Source organism: Eleutherodactylus coqui, chromosome 3 (assembly GCF_035609145.1).
Source record: "Eleutherodactylus coqui strain aEleCoq1 chromosome 3, aEleCoq1.hap1, whole genome shotgun sequence".
NCBI classification, from domain to species: domain Eukaryota; kingdom Metazoa; phylum Chordata; class Amphibia; order Anura; family Eleutherodactylidae; genus Eleutherodactylus; species Eleutherodactylus coqui.
Window position 1 is genome coordinate 133,477,498 of NC_089839.1, and position 20,738 is coordinate 133,498,235.

The 20,738-nt window shown below is 47.4% G+C and overlaps 1 protein-coding gene across 1 annotated transcript in view; it reads right to left on the reverse strand.

Annotated features, from left to right (window-relative positions):
- Positions 1-4,508: 4,508 nt before the first annotated feature.
- C3H1orf131 (chromosome 3 C1orf131 homolog) overlaps positions 4,509-20,738 on the reverse strand; it is a 31,761-nt gene continuing 15,531 nt past the window's right edge. The window contains exons 6-7 of the mRNA XM_066596097.1: positions 5,545-5,597; positions 4,509-4,945 (exon numbers count right to left, since the gene is read on the reverse strand). Of these exons, the coding sequence (XP_066452194.1) occupies positions 4,819-4,945; positions 5,545-5,597 (180 nt within the window). The 3' untranslated portion in view covers positions 4,509-4,818. The remainder of the gene's footprint in view (positions 4,946-5,544; positions 5,598-20,738) is intronic.

Sequence of the window (20,738 nt, forward strand, 5' to 3'; positions counted from 1 at the left end):
TTTGTAGTACTTAATCTTATTCACAGAACTGAGCAGCTCAAAATAACGGGATACTGGCAGTTGAATGAATCACTCCTCAATAACGAAGGTGTGCAAAAGGAAATTTTGGACACCATTGAGGATTAGTTGTGCATAACCTTCCTGGTCACACCTCATACGCCACCAATTGGGAAGCCCATAAGGCAGTAATCAGAGGGAGATTCATTCAATTAGATTCCAAAATAAAGGCTCATTGGGCGAAGGAGCTACAGCATAAAGAAGCCCACTATTCTTACCTGTTGGAACACCATAAAAATAACCCCTCTCTGAACCTTCTTTCTGAAATTTCTAAAGCGCATACTGAACTAAATCTATGCTTAACTACCGTAGCAGAAAAACAATTAAGATGGTCCAGATAGAAATTCTTCTCTCAGGGGGATCAACAGGGTAGATTGTTGGCTTGGCAACTGACTACCAGACTCTTCCTCCCTGCTCTCCCTAAGTTACGCCTCCAGAATGGTAACCTGAGCTAAAACCCAGTAGAGATCAGAAGAGTATTTGGTCAATTCTATAGGAACCTTTCAACTTAAAAATTATTCTCACAGCAAATGTGTCAGAAATTGCTTGACAAGGTCGTTCCTAGGTTGACACCAGAACATAGGGATATCCTTGAGGGGAAGGTGACAGTGGAGGACACCTGGATAGCAGTAAAATCACTTAGGCCTTTCAGGGCCCCTGGCCCAGATGTTTTTTCAAATATATACTATAAGAAATTTTTCACACCCCCTGGGTGGTCCTATGGTTGGGTTTTTCAATTCCTTTCTACAAACTCCCTATTTATCCCCTACAGCAAACAAAGCCTTTATTCACGTAATCCCCAAAACTAACAGGGATCACTATTTGCGAAAATTATTGCCCAATTTCCCTAATTAATAATGACCAAAAGATTCTTTCAAAAATTATGTCCACCAGACTTGACATGTTCATCAATCAGTATACTCACCCGGACCAGGTTGGATTTATCCCTGGTCTGCAAGCCACCGATCAAGCTAGAAGGGCGATTGATATTATCTCAGCAGTACAATCAGGTTGGGTCAGGGAGACAAACAGGCGAGGACTTCTCCTTAGCCTAGTTTTATGCAAGGTCTTTGATTCGGTCTCTTGGCAATATTTATTTTATATTCTTGAGGACATGGGTTTCGGAACAAAATTCAGAACCCTAATCCAGGCTCTTTACTCATTTCCCTCTGTCTCGGTATGGATGTGGGGCTTTGAGTCTGACACAATAGCTATTGAAAGAGGGATGAGGCATGGGTGCCCATTATCACCTCTTCTAGTCGCATTAGCAATCAAACCGTTGGCCTTTATGCTTAGAGCCAATGAGAGTGTTAGGGGCATCCACATAGGGGGACATGAACACAGATGCGCCCTATATGCAGATGACATGCTATTGTTCATCCCCTGCGCCCTTACCTCTCTTCCCAATATATATCATACTCTGGATAAATTTGGAGCGATTTCAGGTCTCAGAGTTAAAGATACCAAATCGCAGGCTTTAAACTTAAACTTACCCTCCTCCATGATTAAGCTATTGAAACTTAATTTTAATTTTTATTGGGTCACAAAAAGTCTTGCTTATCGGGGGATACGCCTCACTAAAGCTTTTGATACATTATATCGAGTTAACTTTCCCCCGCGATTAAAAATCTAGGACAAGATCTAAATACGTGGACCTCCTACAATCTATCATGGTTAGGCAGAATCCATTCTATTAAAATGACATGGCTTCCAAAAATTCTCTATCTTTTCCGTGCTTTGCCCATTCCTATCCCAGCAGTGGACTTGAAACATTTACAATCCAAATTGTTGATATTTATCTGGTCAAATAAATCAAGGCGTATCCAACAGTCTACCCTATATGCACCTCGAAGTGCGGGAGGCTTGGGGGCCCCTAATATCACTAAACATTACCATGCAGCTCAACTAGCACAATTAACCTCCATTTTCTCCCGTTATGATAAACCTCAATGGGTATCTATTGAGACACAGGCAGTTTTCCCCCAATCATTGGAAGATATATTTTGGCACAGAGCGGAGTATAAAAAAGCAATCCTGAACCCGACCCTATCTTCTTCCTTGGCTCTTTGGGATAGATTATACAAAAGATATGGCCTTATATCCAAACATCTCCCCATGTCCAGTATATTTAGTAATCCAGCCTTCCTTCCTGGTATGAAAAAAATGACTTTGGATGGTGGATAGCCAAAGATCTTACCAGAATGATTGATTGATTTTGTGGATAGATTAGGCTTCAGACAATTTGAGTTCTTTCGGGCTATTAACTCCATTCCAAATTAGGAGATTTTTCATCTCTAACAAATTAAGCATTATGTATTGACTCGTACTGAAAATAGACGAAATTTGGCTGAATTAACTATCTTTGAAAGCCTTTGTAACACAAATGCTTGAGGCCCTGGAATAATTGCCAAATTATACTCCAACTTTATAACACCCAAGGACAAACTCCCCTAATATGAGGAGATGGGAAGGGGAACTAGGTGAGGAACTGCCAATTTCTGAGTGGCATTAAATTGCAACATCAACTGCAAAACTCTCTATTAACGTATCAATAACAGAAGCGGGTTATAAACTTCTTATGTGTTGGTATTTTGTTCCTAAAAGAATCTCCAGTATGTGTCCAGGGATGTCAGGCCTATGTTTTAAGGGGTGTGGAGGGGAGGGAACCTTTCTACTTATCTGGTGGAACTGCCCTAGGCTCTGCAGGTTCTGGTTTCAGGTCAACACCCTTATATACTCCATTACTAATATTTCATTACAAAAATAGTCCTGGAAAGCTTTACTTGGCAAACAAATTCCTAAAATCCCCAAACACACTCATAAATGGATATCTTATTGTTTCCTAGTTGCACGTATAGCAATTGCTCACTCCTAGAGGAAAACATCAGTTAGTGTTGATTTAGTTAAAATAAAACTATTATGGATTATGGTTAATGAGAAACTGGCAGCTATTCTTGCAGACTGTGAAGCGGTATATTAAAGAATCTATTCATCGTGGTACCAATACTCGCTTACCATGCATCTATGGAACCCAACAGCGAGAGCTGTGACCATCCCAGGGGTCTCTAGCTCTTTTGGGGCAAAAATTTAAAAGACAGTCTTATTTTCAGGGAAACACGGTATATCGTAGTTTTCCTCAGGACATTCTCGCTTCAAGTTCACCCACTTTATTAGCCAGATTTCTTGCACTCGTTGCCATACAATTTATACGGGTTACGATTTGTATTTCTTAAGTTAATTACAGTCCTATTAGCTGCTCTGTCAGTTCTATCTGCACCAACTTCCCTCCTCCTGCTTGACTCATTTCTATTCTTTAATCCCAGAACTCTGTCTACATGATCTTCTCCCCTCTCCTCCCCCCCCCCCCCCCCCAGTCCCCAGATTAAACATTCCTCCAACCATTTAGCCATCTTCCTCTTCCAGCACAGCAACATCCTCCCCATCCCTATGGTAGAGTCTGTAGACAGCAACAAAGTCAGCGCAGTTCTCCAGGAACTCAAACCCCTTCTTCCTACACCAACTCTGGGGCCACTTGTTTACCTTCCTAATCTCCCACTGCATTTCTGATGTGGCTCGTAGTACAGGTAGCATTTCAAAGAAAACTACCTTGGAGGACCTTGCCCTCATGGCAAGATGTCAGACTAGGTAGAACGGGAGCAGCGGGGAAGGTGAGCATAGCTTCTTTTATGTTGGTACAGTATGGGGACTAGCTTCTGAAATAATAAATGTCCCCGGATTACCCTCTTAAGGTCGGCTTCACATAGGCATAAGTGCATGTGCGTATTTTACACTATTTTTTGCGCACACATTGATTTCATTGGGCGATTAAGTTTAATATGTGCAATTTTGATACATAATACAGACGAAAATAGAACATGCTGTGTATTTTTTTTGCATGAACAAAATGTGCGCGCAAAATATATGCATGTGAATGAAACCATTGAAATCAATGGGTTCCATTCACTGCATATTGTGCTTTCAAATTTAACATGCGTAATATGCAGCGCAAGTGTGTTCGTGTGACTAAGCCCTTAGGCTGCATCTGCATGGGCTACAAAATCTCGCTACATAGTTTCCAATGGGTTCTTTCACAGGAGTGATGTTTTGTAGTAAGATTTTGTAGCCCGTGCGGATGCAGCTTCAGAGTAGGAAACCAATTCCTTTTCAGACTTCTATTTTAATGCAGACCTTCTTGAATTTTTGGTTTTGCAAAATAGCTGACAGTGAACATCCTAATGAATCCCAGATATTAGATTTCCATTAGAAGATATGGAAGGGTGTCACAATATGATCCATTAGAATAAAAGAGGTGCAATAAATTATCAAGAAAAGACAGTAGTAGGTGGCAACAAAAATGGGAGAAAAAAAAAAAAAAAGTATGGAAACACGACTGCGCACATTTTGAGAACCATATAAAGAATATACATTAAACTGCACACACAAGCAGATAATACAACATACAGGTTACTTTAATAATTCAAAGCATCTCAAAATCTACAATATCATCATATAATAAAATGCAGCTTGTTCCAGAGGACAGAAACTTGAACTGATTGTATGATCTTGATCGCAGTTTACAATTTATGATTTTGCTCTGTGGTGCCAGATAAAAGGGAAAGGAAATGTATGACATGTAAAGCCACATGTCATTTGTTAGCTTCAAGAGTCACTAGAACGGTTCAGAGGGCCAAAGTTTAACCTGTACACAGCAGCAACACGCAGAGATGTAGTCCATTATTGTCCTGAATGATTTAAAACTGCTTATTTAGTAACTCTAGACTTTTTGATCTTTTCAATATCTTTGCCACTTAGGAACAATGCTCCATTTCTAAACCGGCCAAGTTGGCCTGATGGTGCTGTTCTTGAACCTTTCGTTTTTCTTGACCTCCTTTAAAAAAAAAAAAAAAGACAAAAACAATGTCAATACTGTCATTTGGATTAAAGCAGTTATAATACACCACAAGCATCTCGACTGTCAAAAAGGATATTTGGGAGTGACTCAATGTCAAGAGAGGAGGTCTGCAACATTTTGTAGGCTGTAAGCCACTTAAAACCAGAGTCCTGAGCCAGGCTGTGTGTGAAAGGGAGGGGGTGGGGGAGTGTTTGCATTATGATATGGTGATGTGGCTATTATTTTGTTAATTTTGGCTTGGAAAACAATTTTTAGTAATGACATTGTTGGAGCCACGATAGTAAAATAGGATCTTCAGCTGCCAAAAGCTGGGAAGCCATGAGGAAAGTTTAAAAAAAGCTTTTGGCTTCCAAAACACCGGTTGGGGATCACTGGTCTAGAGAGTAGACGACTCTTATGGGGCCTATTTGGCATACCAAAAGCTTTATATGATCAGATGAATAACGTGCATCTGCACTCATTTTAGGTGTACTAAATTAAGGCAAACATTGTTATGGAATTAGTATAACAGGTATGTAATATTTTGGTGAAGACAATGAATACCATTGACAACTTGTGTCTCTTGGAGTACTCACCGGTCCTTCCTTTCTTGCTTTTGTTTTTTTCTTTCTGTTTCCAAGCCATTTTCCTAAAAAGTGTAAGATAAGAGCTAAGAAAATGTGCAGTATTTGGTTACCATCGTCATAGACTGCATGCCAAGTCTCTAGTTGCAAATTGGGCAGGAACGGAACACACAGGATAGCCATATACAGATAGGCCTATTAACCCCTTGAGTGGCAGGTTTCCTACCACCCTGTCGTGCCCACCAGGGCAGGTTTTTTAAAATGGTCTAATCATTGAATTTCAACTAATTTTGCAGTTGCATCACAAGAGCCATAAATTTTTCATTTTTCCATTGACATGGCCATGTAAGGGCTTGTTTTTTGCGGGACAAGTTGTGATTTTTTAAACAGGGGGGAGGAAAAAAAGAAATGGGGAAAAAAGAAAAAAAGGGGCCATGTCATTAAGGGGTTAAATAATGTATTAACTTCCTTCTCTGGGTCATTACGACGCATGGATACCACATGTGTGATTGTATTTTTGATTTTTTACAAAGTAAAGGGAGACAAGTGTTTTATTTTTTTTATAATTTTTTAACTTTTTTTTTTAATTTTTTTTTTTTGTTGTCCCTTTAGGGGACTTCCACAGGGACCCATCAGGACCCCTGATCAAATTCCGGGGGTCCGATGGTGACAGCCCTTTACATGCTGCAGTCACATAGACTGCAGCATGTAAAGGGTTAACAGAGCAGAGATCGGAGGTTTTCTCTGATCTCTGCTGTAAGAGCAGGTACCTACGGTAGCTGTCCTCTCACAGCCAAGCACCAAGCTCTCCCTGCCACAGAGACCATCGGCTAGCTTCTGACAAGCCGATGGTCTCTATGGCAACCTGTAAACAAACCAGTGCAGGAGTTTGCCGACATATCTGCAATATCTTCTGCTGGTTTTTCAAAGCCCTTGCTTTGTTCTCTGTGGGTCTGTGCAGGCAGAGCACACTGTCACAGCTTGTGGCATTGTGCTCTGCAGCTCCCATAGTGATACATAGCCCGGAAATCTTCCGGGCTGTATCGCTATGAGCAGTGGAGCTCGTCCCGGAAAATTTCCGGGCGTGCCACTCAAGGGGTTAAATCCAAATAAAAGGAACACTAAGGAGGGATTTATGTGAGCCAGTGTTTCAAATCCTGGTCTTAATATGATCTCTGCAGATATGTTGGGTGTATCTGATGTCATCTGAATCTAAAATAAATCTGTACCATCTATAAGCTAGAGTAGATTCCTGATATATTTTTGCAGGATTCTGGCATGAATTATACTTAAATTTGTCAGATTGGGCAGTCACTGCCCTCTCCTAAAAGGCCACTCCTGTTTCCACTTAAACTGATAAGAGCCTGTTTAAATGTAAAAAAAAAAAAAAAAAAGAAAAAAAACACAAAACACATTTTTTTGTGCAAATAAGGCTATTACTAAAATTTGCGCCTCAATACACACAGCCATGTAACCTCCATAACCTATAGATGAAAGGGTGATTTTCAGCTGCCTGAAGTATTGGTGCTGGCCATTTATTTAAGAGTTTATAAAATCTTGTACTTTTGGTTTAGCAAAAGCCTGTCGAACTGTTTACCACCCCAGTGGATGCCTTTTCCATGTTACTACCTTAATCATCATAGTTAAAAAAGAAGCATATTTATGTAGATGTACACTTAGACAGAGTTGTCATTATGCGAGCATCTTTTCCGTGCCAAGAACACATTGGGGAAAACAAAGTAAAGCAGCTGCCCAGTGCAACTCCAGTCAAGCTCTCATTTTTTAGAGGTAACAATTTGTAGCTCTGGGTGACTCTTCCACTCTTTAATTTAATAAGTCTCTAGTGGTGGCCATTTGGACACAAGCCTTAAAACATCACTGTCATGAGACACAATTTAGGCCAAATATCTGTTTGGTATTTAACTGGGGGTGATGGGAGCTCCCACAAACAGAATTTGGAGGCCCGTTTAAAATGCTGGCATCCATCTAAGCACATAATTCTCAGACACCTCTGTACTATGTCAGTTGCTGCATTGGCTGCCCATCCACTGCAGAACTAAATGTAAACTCCTCAACCTCACCCACAAAACTCTGCATGTCACTGCGCCACTGTACATCCCCTCCCTCCTGTCTGTACACCACCCAGCCCGCACACTCCGATCGGCTAACACAGACTAAACACCCCTGTAATACGAACCTCACATGCTCGCCTACAGGACTTCACCAGAGCAGCACCCATCCTCTGGAACGCTCTACCCCAAGGCATCCGGACAATTCCTGATGCACGAAATTTCAGACACGCCTTAAAAACGCACCTCTTCAGGAAAGCATACCAAATCCCCTGACCTAGTCCCCCGCCCCTCACTATGGCTTCCCACACCTTCCACCCTGCCTATCAAATACGACCTCTACCCCTGCACCTCCTAACCGCCCCACTCGGTTTGCTTTCTAATAACCGATTTCCACATGAAATCCCCTACTGCCTGTGTTCCCCATGTCCCCCCCCCCCCTTGTACCTCCCCCACCCCATTTGTTTCAAACAGATTGTACCTCACATTGTAATTGTTGTATTGTTTGCATTTATCCCATTCTTGAAAGCACTGCGGAATAAGTTGGTGCTATCCAAATAAAGATTACTATTATAATTAGCAGCAGGGGGGGCGTGGCCTAACCAGAGCACAGGACAGCTGCAAGTCAGGAGTGTTCCCACACAAACAAAGCATTATCTGCGATTTTCTGAAGCAAGAGGGCCCTGAATCATCCCCAAAACACCACCAGCATCACCCCAGAGCTGAGAGGAACAGAACAAGGGGCTGCATGACCCGCTAGGACAAACCAGCAGATCGCAGCCTAGCAGTGAGAATTGAAGCAGGGGACTCGATTGGCAGGAGGACCCACAAGCAGGGGCTGCTGAGATAGGCCAGGAGGCAAGCCTACAGACCACCAGCGGCTGGAGCAGAACCCCTGACAGAAGAACCAAGAGGAGATAGAGGTGAGGTGATACCAGGAGGAGGGTCCACAGGCCCACTGGCGGGACCCGCGAGCGCCAACCGTGGGCTGCAGGACAGGCACAGAGAGCCTCTATAGCAAGCTAGGCAGCTCCTTGCAGTAACTAGGACTGCCAGCAGTGAGAGACACAGAGGAGTGAAAGACCTCAGAGTAAAACAATAGAAGACAGGCAGCCAGGGAGAGAAACAAAGGCCCTTCATTTACATTACAATACCTGGGCTTAGAGAAGCAGCCCACACCCTGCATAAGGGCTTCCCCTCCAGCCACATCTGCAGTAAGAACCCTCATTAACATCACAAGCAGCCCACACCTGGTTTAGCAGATTCCCCCTCCTCCAGCCACAAACAAACAAAAAGCTGAGGATCGCCCATCCCCTCTCGTCTACTCAAAAACAAAGGGGAAATAAGAAAAAAAAAAAAGAGAGACTGCTTACTGGCTCTGGTGGCACTTCAGAGCACTGTCCCTGCCCTCACAGCATCCTGCTCCAAGCTGTAAAGTTAGTTGCTCCATATACAAGCTACTTGTTCTGTACCCCAAAACGGTACTTTGCTGATTTACTGCCACCTGGTGGTGAATTCAAAACATTACATCAACTAATGCAAACTTCAGGGCTAGTTTACTACACAAGATCTGTTACCAGTATTCTAGATCCTAAACAGAGCCTGGCTGACTTGCTGCCACCTAGTGGTGAAATCAAGAAAATACATCAATGAGAGCCTGCAGCAGGAACAAACGCCATTTCTTTTAGAACAACCCCGCTACTACAACACAAGCGAACACACTAAAGTAGAGGGTGGGGGGAAAAAAAGACAGAGCTCAGAAAGGACAGAATGATAGGATGCCAGCCCTCCTAAATTAAGTCTGCAATTCCCCTGGAGGTGGGACATCACGCATGCCCACTTTTTATAAACTCCCTAAAAGCAAAGAAACCGGAGTAACAGAGGACGTCTCCTTCACTCATCCTTCTGCTCCGGGGGAACTGGGGTGTAAAAACCCATTAAGCAGCACAACCTGCCGAAATGGCAACATATTTTGCTCATTACATAGACCTGGCGGATGACCTTGACCCGATTCATAAGCCAACAAGAGGTCGTAACTGTTTGACAACCCAAGGCCTGGGAAAAAGTCCGCCTAAATCCCAAGACTTTCGACCTATGGCAAACTAAAAGTAAACTCTGAAACACGCTGCAGTAATACCGGATCCAAATTTAGGGGCCAAACTAGAAATTATGTGGTGACGAAGGTCCCTGCTGACCTGGCATTGAAAATCTTACACCCAGTCTAAAACCACGACTGTCTACGGACTGTGAATCACCGCCCACAAACAGAATCACCAGCAAGCGCTCTCAAGAGTTTAGGACACGAGGGCATGGACAAATTCATAAAACGGACTGACAACCACAAAACACCTCAATGCACTTCGCAAACATCTCAGCGATCCTTTTCAGGAAGCAAAACCATGCAAAACTTGTCAAAGTCTAAAAGTAAAAAAGAGAAACCATCCTTAAAGATTATCCAGGACTCCCCACAACACAGCCAAGAACCAGAATCATCACAAGACCTGGAACAAGAACACAATATGACAACTTCATGCTCTTCTCCGGGCCACAGTCCAGGTCATACACCTGATCTAGGAACAATTCAGGCTGTCTCAGTGGCGCAAGAAGTTTCACGAACCTTAATGCCCATGCTGGACAAGAGATTCGAAGTTCTCCACACATCTAGTAACTCAGCTCTGTCTCTCATTACCACAAACTCCCAAAAAATTGTGGACTTAGAGAATAAGTTGAATTCACAAGAAATAACCATCTCCAACATGGAACAAACCATAACTAGATGCCACGACAGTGAGCAGGCCCTTAGAGATAAACTCGAAGATTTGGAAAATAGGGATCGCAGAAGTAACTTGAGATTTGTGGGAATTCCAGAAACCATTGTGGGAGAGGACCTGATGACTTTGCTGACAATAGACCTTCCAAAAGTCCTAACCCCAGATGTTGCCCCTGGCAGATCCTGTATAGAAAGGGCACATAGAGTGGGGCCCCCCCAGACAATTGGGACCTGGCCAGCGACCAAGACAGGTTATTGCCAAATATCTCAATTGGGTGGTGAAAGAGAGCGTCCTCCGAAACTATCGGAGACAACAAACATTGACAGTCAGAGGCTTTAAAATACTTCTATTCCAAGACTTTTCAGCATCGGTCACCCAGAAAAGGAAGGCTTTTACGCCAATCTGCAGACACCTTCACGACAATGCCATTAGGTTTCAGCTGCTCTTCCCAGCCAAGCTAAGAGTAATGGAAAACGGCAGACAACTGATCTTCAGCGACCTCCAATCGGCGGCCCAACACTTTCGGCTGGAAGCCGGTGATGAACCATGACTGATCTAGAATCCAAGGATTCTGGCGCACTGTGGTGTGGCAATAGGCAATCATTGCCACTTTCTGAGAAAAGGTTTAACCAAACCTTTCCCCTCCCAGGGAACTTTATGTAATGATGTTTTGTTTTTACAGTTGTAAAAGTTGAATTGACACCCATATATCTCTCTCCTTCTGCGATGTCCGGTCCTGGTGCCCTGGCGCGTGTTCCTCCTAACATAATGCATTGGACTTCCCACCGCTTGCTGGGATGGCTGGGACGAAAGGTACAACAAAACAATACAACACAGAGATTGCAGACTCCCCCACCATGACAGACATGAACAATAGAACAGAACAAGAGTACCTCACACACACATATCAAGATAGTATCGTAGAACATAGCAGGCCTCAACACGCCATTAAAAAGAAAAAAAATCATTACACATCTGAGACGCCTGAAACCTGACATTATATACTTACAGGAGATGCGCTGGAAGCATGATTCGGGAAGCACCCTTAAGGCCCCATGGCTCGACTCATGCTACACTGCAAATTACACATCAAAAAGAAGGGGGGTGGCTATCCTATTCCGCAAAGGCCTGATATACTCAGTGGAAGAGGAACTAGCGGATAAAGAAGGCAGATTTCTGATGCTCAGAACACGCATACACGACATGGACTATACCCTACTTAATGTCTATATGCACCAAACCACACAACCAACAATTTCTTTCCAAAACTAAATTCTATGCTCTTACAGAGCCAACACCCAAATCTGATCATAGGGGGAAGACCTTAATACCGTTATATGCCCCGACATGGACAGGACGTCGCCGAACAACTCTTTTACACAAACAACTAGACGTCATACACCTTATGGAGACACAAAATCTTTGTGATCCCTGGCGCATAACAAATGCAGACTCCAGAGAGTACACATATTACTCAACAGCCCACCAGTCCTTTTCCAGGATAGATTGTTTCCTTTTGTCAACAATGCTGTTTGGGAAACTCGTAAATGCTTCTATTCTTCCCATCGCAATATCAGATCATGCACCAATTACGCTATCATTTCAGGGTAAAGACTCAGAGTAAAACACGAATCTGGTCCTTCCCTACACACTTATACCACTCGGAAGACTTTAGAAACTATTTAAAAATCCACTGGGCGAATTACATCGACGACAATATTGAACACACAGAAGACACGGCTCTCCTCTGGGCAACATCAAAAGCGGTGATGAGGTCACATAATGAGCTACACCTCATACAAGCGAAAGCAAACAAGACAACAATTCCTCAAACTCCAACACAATTTAATCACAGCACAAAAGCACTACGCCCAATTGCCATCTCAACAAAACAAATCTGTCTACAACCAGACAAAACAAATCTTAGAAACCTATGTCCAGAGGCAGGCCCTATGGCTCACTAAGATAGATCAGAATAGATACTACCGAAATGCCAATAAGCCTGGCCATTTGTTAGCCCGCATAATTAGTGTACAATCCACGCATAAGCTTATACTATCCCTGACTGACCCTACTACGAATGCAAAAATCTCAAAACAGGAGGAAATAGAAAACATTTTATCCAACTATTTCGAAGATCTATATATAGCAACCCCCACAGACAAAAATGAGGTTCAAAGGTGGCAAGATACCCTCGCCCTACCAAAACTCACTGCCGAACAAAGAATCCTCCTGGAGGAACCGATCTCAGAGACAGAGGTGAAAGAGGCGATTGGGACATCACCAAACAACAAAACTCCAGGCCCCGATGGATATGGGAATGAATATTACAAACTTCTACAACTAGAAATAATCCCAACCTTGACAAGACTGTATAATGAAACCTATACACAAAACATACAAGTAGACACATTATTAGACTCAAGAACAGTCTTAATACTGAAACCCAAACAAAAACCCAACGTTAGTCCAATCATATCGCCCAATATCCCTATTAAATAGTGACTACAAGTTCTTGACAAAAATACTAGCCAATCGTTTACAAATGCTCTGCCCAACAATTATACATGCCTCTCAAAGTGGCTTTCTAAGCAATAGGCACGCTACTAAAAACATACGAACAGCAATAGCAGCGACAATTGAGGCCAGCTGCCCACACACCCCACAAACATTACTACTAAGTCTAGAAGCAGAAAAAGCATTTGACAAGGTGTCCTGGCCCTTTCTGCAGGCCATCCTGCAAGACAGACAATTTGGCCCAAACTTTCTCAACTTTATTGGGTATATCCAAATTAATGTCTCAACCACCCTGACAGTTAACGGACATAGCACTCTGCCCATAGACATATTTCGGGGTACAAGACAGGGATGCCTGCTCTCACCCCTACTTTTTAATTTATCCCTGGACCCCCTATTGCACCTTCTAAAACCAACCTCACCAATGCCAACCCCCCCGCCCATATCATCCCAACATCTCCATAAATGCTTTTGCAGATGATGTTCTCTTGACCATTAAGGATCCGGTTCATACACTCCCGGAAATACTCCAAGACCTTCAGACACTAGGCCCTCTATCAGGCTACACTCTTAATCTGGAGAAAACCGAAGCACTCTTAATAAAAGGTTCGCAAACACCACATTGGACTCACCAATACCCCTTTCAATGGAGAACCCGATTTATTACCTACTTGGGAGTCCGTGTTCCAAAGAGATATCAAGATATATACAACATCAACATGAAGCCATACATAACAACCCTAGAACAAACCCTAACAAAATGGCGCAAACTCCCACTGTCATACATAGGTAGATGTCACCTATTTAAAATGGTAGAATTCCCTCGCCTTTTATACTTACTACATGTTCTCCCAATATATATTACCCCTGAGGATGAGAAAAAGATAAACTATCTAATAAGAACATTTATCTGGAAGGGTGGCAGAAGCAGAATCCCCTTCAATATCCTCAGACAACCAAAACAAAATGGAGGAATAAACCTTCCCAACATAAGAACGTACAATATTGCAACACTAACCAAAATAATCATCGACTGGATACAGCAGACATCTGTTTTCGTAGACACGGAAATAGAATAGCCCTCCCCAATTTCTTACATCTAACATATCAAATGATCCCAATAGAATACAGAGAGAACCTTCTCCTAATGTCGACCTGGAAAGCATGGCAAAAACTCCGCAAAGCCACCTCTTTACACCCACATTTTTCACCGTACTTAACGCTCTTACACAACCCATATTTCCAGGCCAACTCATCTCATGGTGAATTTCGATCCTGGCATGTGGGAGGAATAATCAATATCCAGTCCCTACTACATAAAAACACTCATAAAATGCTGTCATTGGGAGACCTACAATCAAAATATCCACATATCCAGTTTACCTTCTTTCCGTATCTGCAGGCCAAAAGTTTTGTAGACAAAATATTATTGAAAATACCTACGAACGAATGGCTTGAATTATACCAAATTCAGCTAAAGCAACCTACTAACACACGTGGTCATATGACTAGAACTTACCAATTCCTAAACAGCCCACTAGATCACAACACTTCCAGAACAGCACTCTCAAAATGGACAGCAGATATCCCGGGACTCACAGTACCACAACTCTTAAAAATGCTAAAATATAGTCTGACTATATTACCCTCAAGTAGATATGTTGAAATGACCTTACAGATATACCATAGAGCATATATTACCCCTCAGCGAGGACAAAAAAATGGGATTATACAATAATGACAGATGTTTCAGGTGCCAAATGGCCGTGGCGGGCCTTCGTCACTGTCTGTGGGACTGTGGGATAGTCCAGAATTTTTGGATTAAAGTACACCGCTATACAACACATTTGACCTCCGCAGCTCCGTTAGACCCCCTGTGGGCAATCTTTGGCTTTATAGACCTGGATAAATATAGATGCACCCCGGGCAGCCGTAGGCTTCTGCACATGGTCGCCATGGCAGGGATGAAAACAGTTCTGCAGACATGGGTAGATACGACCCCTCCCCCCTTTAAAGGGGTTGTCCCGCGAAACAAAGTGGGGGTATACACTTCTGTATGGCCATATTAATGCACTTTGTAATGTACATTGTGCATTAATTATGAGCCATACAGAAGTTATTCACTTACCTGTTCCGTTGCTGGCGTCCTCGTCTCCATGGTGCCGTCTAATTTTCAGCGTCTAATCGCCCGATTAGACGCGCTTGCGCAGTCCGGTCTTCTTCTTTTCTGAATAGGGCCGCTCGTGCCGGAGAGCGGCTCCTCGTAGCTCCGCCCCGTCACGTGCCGATTCCAGCCAATCAGGAGGCTGGAATCGGCAATGGACCGCACAGAAGCCCTGCGGTCCACCGAGGGTGAAGATCCCGGCGGCCATCTTCACAAGGTAAGCATGAAGACGCCGGACCGTGGGGATTCGGGTAAGTATTATCTGGTGTTTTTTTTTAATCCCTGCATCGGGTTTGTCTCACGCCGAACGGGGGGGCTATTGAAAAAAAAAAAAAAAACCCGTTTCGGCGCGGGACAGCCCCTTTAAGCTCTTTCTGGAAAAGCTGTCCTTTCTCATGCAAATGGACTGGACTGAGGCCTCATTTCAAAAGGAGGCGCAGGTGGAGGGATTCTTTGAGGTGTGGGAGAGTTTCATTGATGTCCTACCGCAACGAGTGAAAAGGGCAATCGAGGAATCCTTCAAAACAACCATATGGTATATGGAGAGATCTATATCCGGAGATCCACCAGTTAGTGGGACTTGACCTGATGTGGGAAACACCTTGGGGGCCTACTCGCTGGGACATAAAATAGACATGTTTCTATAAAGAAGATACGACTGGACCGGATATTCGCAGAGGAGGAGAGATGTAAGAAAGCGATTTTGTAATGTATCAGGTGTCAAAATTGTTTATTTTCAAGGATGTTACTGTAGTGGGTAAAGTAATGTGACCCCTACATATGTTCCCCCCCCCCGCCCCCCCGACCCTCCCTACAACCCCCCACTACCTTGATTCTTCGATCCCCCACCCCTCCCTGTGTACGCTAAGGGAAAAGGAGAAAAATAGAAATCTGGAGAGAAGCGGTAGCTGTCTTGACACAGGATATAATATGCAACCCTATGATGTAATAATGTGTACAGCTCCGTATAAAAATGTATCCCTTAGTGCACATGTGTCAAACACAAGGCCCGCGGGCCGAATCCGGCCCGCTGCCTCGTTTCATGTGGCCCGCGGCGTGCCGACGCTGCTCACCACTAAGCTATTACCAGCTGGAGTGCTGCAGCTCCCCGCTGGCATATTAACATTTTTCACAACACTTCTGCCCTATTCAGCAATTCCAGCAACCTGATTGGTTGCTTGGTGAATCAGCCAACCCAAACAACCAATCAGGCTGCTGGAACTGCTGAATAAGCAGAAGTGATGTGGAAAATGTTAATATGTGAGCGGAGGGGAAGCAGCGCAGACAGCAAGGAGGAGGTAAGTATGTGGTTTAGGGGGGCTAATGGTGGCTGCTGGGGGGGGGGGGGATTTAGTGGTTGCTGCCGAGGGGGGTGTTAATGGTGTTAATGGTTGCTGCTGGGGGGGGGGGGGTGTTAATGGTGACTGCTGAGAGGGGGGGGGTTAATGGTGGCTGCTGAGAGGGGGGGGTTAATGGTGGCTGCTGAGAGGGGGGGGTTAATGGTGGCTGCTGAGAGGGGGGGGTTAATGGTGGCTGCTGAGAGGGGGGGGGTTAATGGTGGCTGCTGAGAGGGGGGGGGGGTTAATGGTGGCTGCTGAGAGGGGGGGGGGTTAATGGTGGCTGCTGAGAGGGGGGGGGGGTTAATGGTGGCTGCTGAGAGGGGGGGGGGTTAATGGTGGCTGCTGAGAGGGGGGGTTAATGGTGACTGCTGAGAGGGGGGGTTAATGGTGACTGCTGAGAGGGGGGGTTAATGGTGACTGCTGAGAGGGGGGGTTAATGGTGACTGCTGAGAGGGGGGGTTAATGGTGACTGCTGAGAGGGGGGGTTAATGGTGACTGCTGAGAGGGGGGGTTAATGGTGACTGCTGAGAGGGGGGGTTAATGGTGACTGCTGAGAGGGGGGGTTAATGGTGACTGCTGAGAGGGGGGGGTTAATGGTGGCTGCTGAGAGGGGGGGGTTAATGGTGGCTGCTGAGAGGGGGGGGTTAATGGTGGCTGCTCAGAGGGGGGGGTTAATGGTGGCTGCTGAGAGGGGGGGTTAATGGTGACTGCTGAGAGGGGGGGTTAATGGTGACTGCTGAGAGGGGGGGTTAATGGTGGCTGCTGAGAGGGGGGGGTTAATGGTGGCTGCTGAGAGGGGGGGGTTAATGGTGGCTGCTGAGAGGGGGGGGTTAATGGTGGCTGCTGAGAGGGGGGGGGTTAATGGTGGCTGCTGAGAGGGGGGGGTTAATGGTGGCTGCTGAGAGGGGGGGGTTAATGGTGGCTGCTGAGAGGGGGGGGGGTTAATGGTGGCTGCTGAGAGGGGGGGGGTTAATGGTGGCTGCTGAGAGGGGGGGGGTTAATGGTGGCTGCTGAGAGGGGGGGGGTTAATGGTGGCTGCTGAGAGGGGGGGGGTTAATGGTGGCTGCTGAGAGGGGGGGGGTTAATGGTGGCTGCTGAGAGGGGGGGGGGTTAATGGTGGCTGCTGAGAGGGGGGGGGTTAATGGTGGCTGCTGAGAGGGGGGGGGTTAATGGTGGCTGCTGAGAGGGGGGGGGGTTAATGGTGGCTGCTGAGAGGGGGGGGGGTTAATGGTGGCTGCTGAGAGGGGGGGGGGTTAATGGTGGCTGCTGAAAGGGGGGGTTAATGGTGGCTGCTGAGAGGGGGGGGGTTAATGGTGGCTGCTGAGAGGGGGGGGGTTAATGGTGGCTGCTGAGAGGGGGGGGTTAATGGTGGCTGCTGAGAGGGGGGGGGGTTAATGGTGGCTGCTGAGAGGGGGGGGGTTAATGGTGGCTGCTGAGAGGGGGGGTTAATGGTGGCTGCTGAGAGGGGGGGTTAATGGTGGCTGCTGAGAGGGGGGGTTAATGGTGGCTGCTGAGAGGGGGGGTTAATGGTGGCTGCTGAGAGGGGGGGTTAATGGTGGCTGCTGAGAGGGGGGGTTAATGGTGGCTGCTGAGAGGGGGGGTTAATGGTGGCTGCTGAGAGGGGGGGGTTAATGGTGGCTGCTGAGAGGGGGGGTTAATGGTGGCTGCTGAGAGGGGGGGTTAATGGTGGCTGCTGAGAGGGGGGGTTAATGGTGACTGCTGAGAGGGGGGGTTAATGGTGACTGCTGAGAGGGGGGGTTAATGGTGACTGCTGAGAGGGGGGGTTAATGGTGACTGCTGAGAGGGGGGGTTAATGGTGACTGCTGAGAGGGGGGGGGTTAATGGTGGCTGCTGAGAGGGGGGGGGGGTTAATGGTGGCTGCTGAGGGGGGGGGGGGGGTTAATGGTGGCTGCTGAGAGGGGGGGGGGTTAATGGTGGCTGCTGAGAGGGGGGGGGGGTTAATGGTGGCTGCTGAGAGGGGGGGTTAATGGTGGCTGCTGAGAGGGGGGGTTAATGGTGGCTGCTGAGGGGGGGGGGGTTAATGGTGGCTGCTGAGAGGGGGGGGGTTAATGGTGGCTGCTGAGAGGGGGGTTAATGGTGGCTGCTGAGAGGGGGGGTTAATGGTGGCTGCTGAGAGGGGGGGTTAATGGTGGCTGCTGAGAGGGGGGGGTTAATGGTGGCTGCTGAAAGGGGGGGGGTTAATGGTGGCTGCTGAAAGGGGGGGGGTTAATGGTGGCTGCTGAAAGGGGGGGGGTTAATGGTGGCTGCTGAAAGGGGGGGGTTAATGGTGGCTGCTGAAAGGGGGGGGTTAATGGTGGCTGCTGAGAGGGGGGGGTTAATGGTGGCTGCTGAGAGGGGGGGGTTAATGGTGGCTGCTGAGAGGGGGGGGTTAATGGTGGCTGCTGAGAGGGGGGGTTAATGGTGGCTGCTGAGAGGGGGGGTTAATGGTGGCTGCTGAGAGGGGGGGTTAATGGTGGCTGCTGAGAGGGGGGGTTAATGGTGGCTGCTGAGAGGGGGGGTTAATGGTGGCTGCTGAGAGGGGGGGTTAATGGTGGCTGCTGAGAGGGGGGGTTAATGGTGGCTGCTGAGAGGGGGGGTTAATGGTGGCTGCTGAGAGGGGGGGTTAATGGTGGCTGCTGAGAGGGGGGGTTAATGGTGGCTGCTGAGAGGGGGGGTTAATGGTGACTGCTGAGAGGGGGGGGTTAATGGTGACTGCTGAGAGGGGGGGTTAATGGTGACTGCTGAGAGGGGGGGTTAATGGTGACTGCTGAGAGGGGGGGTTAATGGTGACTGCTGAGAGGGGGGGTTAATGGTGACTGCTGAGAGGGGGGGTTAATGGTGGCTGCTGAGAGGGGGGGGGGGTTAATGGTGGCTGCTGAGGGGGGGGGGGGGTTAATGGTGGCTGCTGAGAGGGGGGGGGGTTAATGGTGGCTGCTGAGAGGGGGGGGGGTTAATGGTGGCTGCTGAGAGGGGGGGTTAATGGTGGCTGCTGAGAGGGGGGGTTAATGGTGGCTGCTGAGAGGGGGGGTTAATGGTGGCTGCTGAGAGGGGGGGTTAATGGTGGCTGCTGAGAGGGGGGGTTAATGGTGGCTGCTGAGAGGGGGGGTTAATGGTGGCTGCTGAGAGGGGGGGTTAATGGTGGCTGCTGAGAGGGGGGGTTAATGGTGGCTGCTGAGAGGGGGGGTTAATGGTGGCTGCTGAGAGGGGGGGTTAATGGTGGCTGCTGAGAGGGGGGGTTAATGGTGGCTGCTGAGAGGGGGGGTTAATGGTGGCTGCTGAGAGGGGGGGTTAATGGTGGCTGCTGAGAGGGGGGGTTAATGGTGGCTGCTGAGAGGGGGGGTTAATGGTGGCTGCTGAGAGGGGGGGTTAATGGTGGCTGCTGAGAGGGGGGGTTAATGGTGGCTGCTGAGAGGGGGGGTTAATGGTGGCTGCTGGAGGAGGGGGGTTAATGGTGGCTGCTGGAGGAGGGGGGTTAATGGTGGCTGCTGGAGGAAGGGGGTTAATGGTGGCTGCTGGAGGAGGGGGGTAAATGGTGGCTGAGGGGGGGGGGGTTAATGGTGGCTGGGGGGGGGTTAATGGTGGCTGCTAGGGGGGGTTAATGGTGGCTGCTGAGAGGGGGGGTTAATGGTGGCTGCTGAGAGGGGGGGTTAATGGTGGCTGCTGAGAGGGGGGGGTTAATGGTGGCTGCTGAGAGGGGGGGTTAATGGTGGCTGCTGAGAGGGGGGGTTAATGGTGGCTGCTGAGAGGGGGGGGTTAATGGTGGCTGCTGAGAGGGGGGGTTAATGGTGGCTGCTGAGAGGGGGGGTTAATGGTGGCTGCTGAGAGGGGGGGTTAATGGTGGCTGCTGAGAGGGGGGGTTAATGGTGGCTGCTGAGAGGGGGGGTTAATGGTGGCTGCTGAGAGGGGGGGTTAATGGTGGCTGCTGAGAGGGGGGGTTAATGGTGGCTGCTGAGAGGGGGGGTTAATGGTAGCTACGGGGGGGGGGTTAATGGTGGCTGCTGGAGGAGGGGGGTTAATGGTGGCTGCTGGAGGAGGGGGGTTAATGGTGGCTGCTGGAGGAGGGGGGTAAATGGTGGCTGCTGGAGGAGGGGGGTAAATGGTGGCTGCTGGAGGAGGGGGGTAAATGGTGGCGGCTGGAGGAGGGGGGTAAATGGTGGCTGCTGGAGGAGGGGGGTAAATGGTGGCGGCTGGAGGAGGGGGGTAAATGGTGGCTGCTGGAGGAGGGGGGTAAATGGTGGCTGAGGGGGGGGGGGTTAATGGTGGCTGCTGAGAGGGGGGGGGTTAATGGTGGCTGCTGAGAGGGGGGGGGTTAATGGTGGCTGCTGAGAGGGGGGGGGTTAATGGT